The sequence below is a fragment of the Microtus ochrogaster genome, chromosome 10 (genome assembly GCF_000317375.1).
Source record: "Microtus ochrogaster isolate Prairie Vole_2 chromosome 10, MicOch1.0, whole genome shotgun sequence".
NCBI classification, from domain to species: Eukaryota; Metazoa; Chordata; class Mammalia; order Rodentia; family Cricetidae; genus Microtus; species Microtus ochrogaster.
In genome coordinates, this window is record NC_022016.1 from 80,660,256 (window position 1) to 80,667,512 (window position 7,257).

Genomic DNA, 7,257 nt, shown 5'->3' on the forward strand with positions numbered 1-7,257 from the left:
ATTCCAAAGGCACGAATCCCAGCTCTCACAAGGCTGGCGCGAAAGCCAAGGACAAGACTAGCATAGGCTATAAAGTGAAACTTGGATGCAAGAAAGGCAATAAATAAGTAAAACAGAGGCAATGGGCAGCGATGGCACATGCCTTTAAGTCCAGCACTCGGAAGGCAGAGGCAGGTAGATCTCGGAGTTTGAGGTCACCCTGGTCTACAGCACTAGTTCCAGGACAGGTAGGGCTACACAGAGAAACTCTGTCTTAAAAAAACAAAAAGACCACTAAAAGATAGATGTCATAAACAAATAGATGTAAGAAATATACAAAATGGAGAGTAATTCAGAAAGATACCCATATGGATAACTTGCTTCCACATACATGTGCATATACGTGCACACATGAACATGTGCTTATGGCCCTGCTAGGTCATCTTGCACCAAGGCCCCATCCACCAGCACATCGTTTGAAAGTTGACAATCTATTTGCAGCAGACCCAAAGACAGGGACAATGACCTGCTGTGGCCTGAGTGAGTACCCAAAGAGCTGGCTCTCAAATGGCTCCCTTTGTAACGTTTCTACCAGCAGGAAATGGGACAAAGGTATCAATCCTTGCAGCGAGCTGAAGAAAGGCCCTATACAAGCTCCAATAAACAGATTTTCTTGATAAGAAAATCAAGGTCAAGTGAGATTCTGCTGTGAGATTAAGGAAGTGAGGTAAGCCACTCAAGCAACCTGCAAGGGTCAGACGCAGGAGTGGAGTCAGGCTGGCAGCCTCCCGAGCTGCGGCCCACTTTCCACATAATGAGTGCTCACTGACTTACGTGCCTTTCTACCAGGTCTGGCCACACTTTCTTTCTTTTCTTTATTTATTAATTTGGTTTTTTAAGACAAGGTTTCTCTGCATAGCCCTGGCTGTACTGGACTCACTCTGTAGACCAGGCTGGCCTTGAACTCAGAGATCAGCCTGAAACCCAGATTAAAGGTGTGCAGCACCTGTCTATCTTGAGGCTTATTCAATACTCAGACCCACAAGAGAACAGGGACACAGGAGAGTTAAGCAGTGGGCTTCCAGATCACTCAGTCACCAAGGGCAGAGGCCACATCCCACACTTATTTTTACCTTTGCAGGAAGTGTGTGTGTGCAGGGCACTCATGCCATGGTATGAGGGTGGAGGTCAGGGAACCACTTCAGGCATCACCTGAGACAGGGTCTCACTGCAACAGCTACAGGGCTAGCTGACCTGAGCGTCCAGGAATGTTCTCAGTCTCCACTTCCAATCTTGCTGTAGCAGCACTGGAGTTACAGGCACACGCTACCTTGTCTGGTTTTATGTGAGTTCTGCATTCAGGTCCCATCTCCCTGGCCCCTGTCTTTAAAGCTTTCTTCCTTCAACAGCTTGGGAACTGAAAGCAGAGGATGATGGGAACCCATCTATATGACATTGTCTCTCTCCTAAGATAAGGACTAAACTTTCCACTGCTTGGTGTCCTTCCCAGTGCATGCTCCTTGGAGGTGTCTGGTAAAGTCTTGTTAAATTCATGACTTGGATGTACCAGGCCAGAAGTTTCCTCTTTCAGTGGGTTGGCTCACATGTCTTTAAAGGGCTCTCCACTCTTTTAGGTCCACGTTCCAGTATCCTAGGGTTTCTCTGGGTCAAATCCAAAAGACACAATGCACTTCACAGTCCCACCTCCCTTGACAGCCATGTTTTGCACCCAAAGCATCTCAGCCAGGCCTCCTGGCCACAAACCCATTCTGTCACTTAGGAAAAATTATGCAATTGTAACTCTGACAGCCAGAGAGATGGCCCTGTGGGGTACAATGAGAAAAGTCATACATAAGACATTTGAGAACATATCAAAGTATCCAAGCTACATAAAGGCCCATCGGCTGTTAGAAGCTAGAGGGAAAAAGATTGTCTAGTCACCAGCCATCCTGGTGAAGTGAACTAAGAGCCCCGCTGATTGAAGCAGACTCAGGTAGGAGCGGACCCTGAAGCTCCTGGAGCTGGATGGCTTTTACTGGGTTCCTCAACTCCCTCCTCCATACAACGGGAAGAAGGACACTGCCACCCAGCTCCCAGGAAAGGTACGATGGGACAGGAACAGGTTCTTCCCAAACACTAAGGCCCAAGACTCCTATTCCAGAGAGTTCTAGTATAAAGGCCAGTGCAGCCTCACAGCCAATACGGAAGCAAGAGACCTAAACAAATGCTCTCTAGGAGGTCACAACTGTCCTTGAAGACAGGAAATGGCCTCTTCCAGGCTAGAACGTGAGGTTGAGAGCAAAGAGCTCCAGCTATCCAGCAGGGACAGCCACAAAAAAAAAAAACAAAAAAACAAAAAACAAAAAAAAAAAAAAAATAAAAAAAAAAAAAAAAAAAAAAAAAAAAGAGAGCCTGCCTCTGCTGGGTAAGGCTTAGACACAAGGTCAGTGTGATGCCCAGCATCCAAAACTCTCACTCTCGGGAGTCTGTCAGACAGCGCAGATACCCTGCGGGCAGCGCACACTGCACCCCCCACCCACCCCCACCGCGCGCGCGCGCCCCTTACTGAGCTGCTGTACAACACACGCCAGCTAGCCTGGGCTTCCACTTTAGTGAACCGAAACCGCAGGGTAACCTTGAGGCTGCCCTCCCTGCCGTGAGGGGCGCGAGAGAGCGGGGTGAATGAGCTTGCTCATCAGCGCCAGCTTCCTTTGGGGACCCACATCTAAGGAGCAAGACTGGGGAGGATGCGCTGGTTAGAACAATCCTTTACCCCTATTGTGTGAGATGACCCACTCACTCCCCTTTCCTGGGCAATAAAGCCTTTGAAGGGATGAGTTCTCCTTTCTCACACCTGCGCTCCTCTCCGCTGAGGCGGGGTTCTGAAGGAACAGCGGGTCCGGGCCCGCTCTCAGGAAGGCACCCATCCTTATGTGCTCCCACTGCGCTGAGCATCCTCCTCACCACCCTCTGGAGCCTGAGTTATCCTTTCCCAACCCTGCAGGAGGCTGAGCTCAGACTATAAGGCGCCGAGCCGAGCCCGGGGTGGGGCACGCCCTGTAGGACGAACAAGAAGACGGAGGATAGACCCTTTGCCAGTCTCCCTGTCCCAGTGTCCCTGCAGTGCCCGGTCTACGAAGCCCGAGGCTCCTCAGGATTGCGGCCGCCGCCCTTGGGATGCAGCCAGAGGCCGGTGGGAGGAGCCGGCGAGCCGGCCGGATTCTGCAGCATGGCGGGGAGCATCCCTGAGGAGGGTACGCGGAGGTCCAGGGTGGGGACCGGGAAAAGGATCCAGGGCGGGGTCCCGGGAGAGGGTCCTGGACCTGGGTCCAAAGATAGGGTCCAGGGCGGGTTCCAGGGTCGGGGTCCCGGGTGCGTGGAGCCTGCCAGGGCGGCCCAGGATGAGGGCGGCATCCTAGCGAGCCTAAGAGCGAGCATTGCCTCAGCCGGCCCGGCCCGAGCGACCGAGCGACCGAGCAGGGAAGGGTCGACTCGGGAGGCCTCCGTCTTACCGGCAGATCTGGATGGCGGACGGGGTGTCGGTGCCGGGGTCTGACATCTTCTCTGCTACGGCGGAGGACTGCGGGAGCTGAGAACAGGTGTCTAGCAGGCCCGGCGCCGAATGAATGAGCCTGGGAGGCGCCATGGAGGGGGAGGAAGAGGGCGGGGCCATGGCGCCGGAGAGGCGGGGCCTGCGCGGAGGCGGCGAATCACAAGAAGACGCCCCCCGGAGGCCCCGCCCGCGCCCAGGCCCCTCCCCTCTCCCCTGCCCAGAGGCCTCCACGGCCCTGGGCGCCGGCGGGGGCGGCGAGCTCGGTCGGGCGCGGGGGCGGCCGTGGGACTCCACTTCCAGAAGGTTCGGTGGCCGTTGGGTGGCGCTAGTGCGGACGGACGCCCGCGAGCGAGGGCGCGCGCGTGCGCACCCCACGCGCCGGAGCGAACAGGCGAGAGCCCTTACCGCGCAGGCCGGAGGCCGAGGAGCCGAGAGTCCCCCTCCGCCGAGCGTCTACGGGGCGTTCCTGGGCGCCCGCGCGGCGATTCGCTGCCCAGCCGGGACGGCCACCCGATGAGGTCACCGGGGGGAGGCCCGACCCGGACGGGAACGGTGCCCGCGAGCCGCGCGCCGACCCGGGCGCCCGGCCTAGGCCTCCTGGACAGGCAGGCATTGGCTCCGGTAGCTGACCCGGAACCCGGGGACCCTGTGGGCCGCAGACCCTCCCCTACCCCAGAACCGCCTCCGCTTACACTGCCCAGGTCGCCTCCAAAGAGACACCCCGGGACCCCCAAGCGCGAGCTGGGGGCAGCCGCTGCCCCAAAGGTGCCTAAGATGCGTAGAAATGGAGTCTGTCCAAGTCGCAGGCCACAGAAGCCACCAAAGAAGGGAAATGTTGACCCCTCCCTCCTTTATATCATTACAGGGTTTCCGCGACCTGTGCGGTTTCCCAAGAAAACCGACCCATTAACAGAACTTCGACCCACTTAACTAAAGCCCGCTAGCCCTGAGAGAGCTGCCACTTCTGAATACCAGGTGCCAGCAGATGGAACTTAGTGATAAAAGCCTTGCCTAGCAGGCACATGTTACACATCCCAGCCTTCCCTGGGATTTTGCAATTATTATTCAAAGGGTTCAGTTTTTAGGACTGAGAGTAGAGGGTTAGTGGCAGTGGCTTCTACCCTGTGTTCTCCTCCCAGCATTTACGCATAAATTGAGAAAGCCCTCCAGGGTTTAGGTACTGTTAAAATACCACCACTTCCCCTTATAGGGTCCAGATCTAAGAGGAAGGTATTGCTAAGCCTAGAGCTTTCCTTATTTACTAGCTGGGTCTCACAGCACCCCCAAACCCTTGAGAGCATTAAGTCTGGCAGAATAATAGATTGGAATTTTCTGGGCTAGAGAGATACCTCAGAACTTAACTGCTGCTTTTGTCAAGGGCCTAAATTCGGTTCCTAGTGTGCACCCATGTAGTGGTACATCTGTAACGCTAGATCCAGGGGGCCTGATGCCTCTTTTGAGATTTTTCCGGCACCTGCCCATAACATACACTACACTTACACAAATGTTAGAAATAAAATGCGGTGGTGGTGGCGCACGCCTTTAATCCCAGCACTTGGGAGGCCAAGGCAGGCGGATCTCTGAGTTCGAGGCCAGCATGGTCTACAAGAGCTAGTTCCAGAACAGCCAGGTCTTTTAAACAGAGAAATTCTGTCTCGAGAAAGAAAGAAAGAAAGAAAAAAGAAAAGGAAATGTGACTAGATCAGGGGTTGTGACTTGCAATTCTACAGAATAGCATAGTGCCATTTATATAATGTTCTGAAAGTTCTAAGCTATTGTGGAAACAGAACTACAGTTGCCAGCAGGGACAAAAGACTAGAAACAGGTGTGAGGGAAGGCTCTAGAGTGATAATAGTCCATGACTTTCTTGGGTGTGTTAGTCGGGGTTCTCTAGAGTAAACTTCCAGAGTAAATCTCTCTGTATATACAGAAAGGAACTTAGTAGAATGGTTTACAGGCTGTGGTCCAGCTAATCCAACAATGGCTGCCCATGAGCCGGAAGTCCAAGAGTCCAGTAGCTGTTCACTCCGGGGTCTCAACTGGTCTCCAGTATAAGCCCAAATCCCAAAAAAGTAGGCCCCAATGCCAGTGAAGTAATGGACTTGGAAGCGAGGCGAGAGCGAGCGGACAAAGAGCAAATGCTTTCTCTTTCCACGTCCATATATAAGCTTCCATTAGAAGGCAGGGCCCAGATCAGAGGTAGGTCTTCCTACCTCAAAAGATCTGGATTAAAGGCATTTCTTCCTACCTCAGAAACCCAGATTAGAAGTGGATTGTCCCACTGCAAATTAAGCAAAATCCCTCATAGGTGTGTCATCCGTTTGGGGTTTCAATTCATTCCAGATGTAGTTGAGAGCCAAGAATAGCCAGCACATAGGTCTTAGGTAAGTTTTTCAAAACTCACAGAATGTAGAGCCAAATATATATGCATCCTTAGAACTGTGTGTAAACTTCTCAAAAAAAATTGTCACCTGTGCCGGCACACAAAAATATTGTGAACAGATACAAATTCTAGCACAGCTACACTCTGAAGTACTGTTCTTGCCCCTTAGCTTCACTTGGAACGCATCAAAGAAATAAGGTTTCCAGGTGGGTATAGAGATGGCATGCTGGTTAAATTTTGTCAACTTGTCACAAACTAGAATCACCTGGGAAGAGGGAAGCCGAATTGGGGAATTGCCTCCATCACAGTGGTCTCTGGGCATGTAGAAGATCCCTCTTTGGGCTAACACTCCCTCCGTTGCTAAGCGACAGTGCTGATGGGGGTGCTCTGGTCTTTGCAGCCTCTTACTTCCTCTTTGAGATAGCTTTCTGGCTTCTTCTCAAACTACTAGACCCTTTCTGTCCCTCAGTGTCAGCAGAACTCCTCAGAAATGCTGCTTGCAAGCACAGCCCTTGTCCTCCCATCTTCCCAGTCTCCACTGAGATCACTCCATCTAGATTTTTCTCCTTACCACAACACTTCAATTCCTTCCCATTCAATAAGCCTTAAAATTCTCCTGGAGAAGCCAACTTCCTGACTCACCGTGATCTCTTTGCTCTGGGAGCACTCTCTTCTAGGTTCTCCCTCCACACCCCCACACCTGTCTTCACCCCCCATGGCCAAATTCTTCCTTCTGCTCTGCTCTCTTCCACTCCCTCTCCACCATCCACCCCAGAACAGCCTTCTGCTTCCCACTCTGTCTCATGACTTAACTCCTCTACATGACACACAGCTGCAGCCAGCCTCGCCTGTCCCTCAGATTCCAGAGTCATACGACTGTGCTGGAAAAGGTGTTTTCATTTTTGCTGTGGGCTATTTGTACCCTGTGTGAAGAAGGGGTGCTGTGATTGGTGTAATAAAAAGCTAGGAGAAGAATGTGGGCAGAACTTCCAGGCAGAGAGAGAACTCCGGGAAGAAGAAAGGCAGAGTCGCCAGCCAGAGGAAGCAGGATGAGCAGGACGGAGATGAAGTAATGTGCCTCGTGGAATAATGTAGACTAAAAAAATGTAGAGTTAAATTATAAGAACTAGTTAGGAACAAACCTAAGCTAAGGCCAAGATTTTATAATTAATACTTAAGTCTACAAGTCATAATTTTCAGACTGTCTGCACCTTCAAAAAAGTACTACTATGAATTTTTTAAGTATCAAAACAATATCAGTATGTAACCCATCATCATATCATTTATGCCCCGGCAATGCTGAAGCCTGCATGGGCAGCCCGTTTATGGCCGCTTCTCCAGT

The 7,257-nt window shown here is 52.0% G+C and overlaps 1 protein-coding gene across 1 annotated transcript in view; it reads right to left on the reverse strand.

The window, feature by feature from the left end:
- The window catches only part of LOC101998596, a 29,696-nt gene extending 25,589 nt beyond the window's left edge, over positions 1–4,107 (reverse strand). The window contains exon 1 of the mRNA XM_026781873.1: positions 3,492–4,107. Within this exon, the coding sequence (XP_026637674.1) occupies positions 3,492–3,652 (161 nt within the window). The 5' untranslated portion in view covers positions 3,653–4,107. The remainder of the gene's footprint in view (positions 1–3,491) is intronic.
- Positions 4,108–7,257: the final 3,150 nt, after the last annotated feature.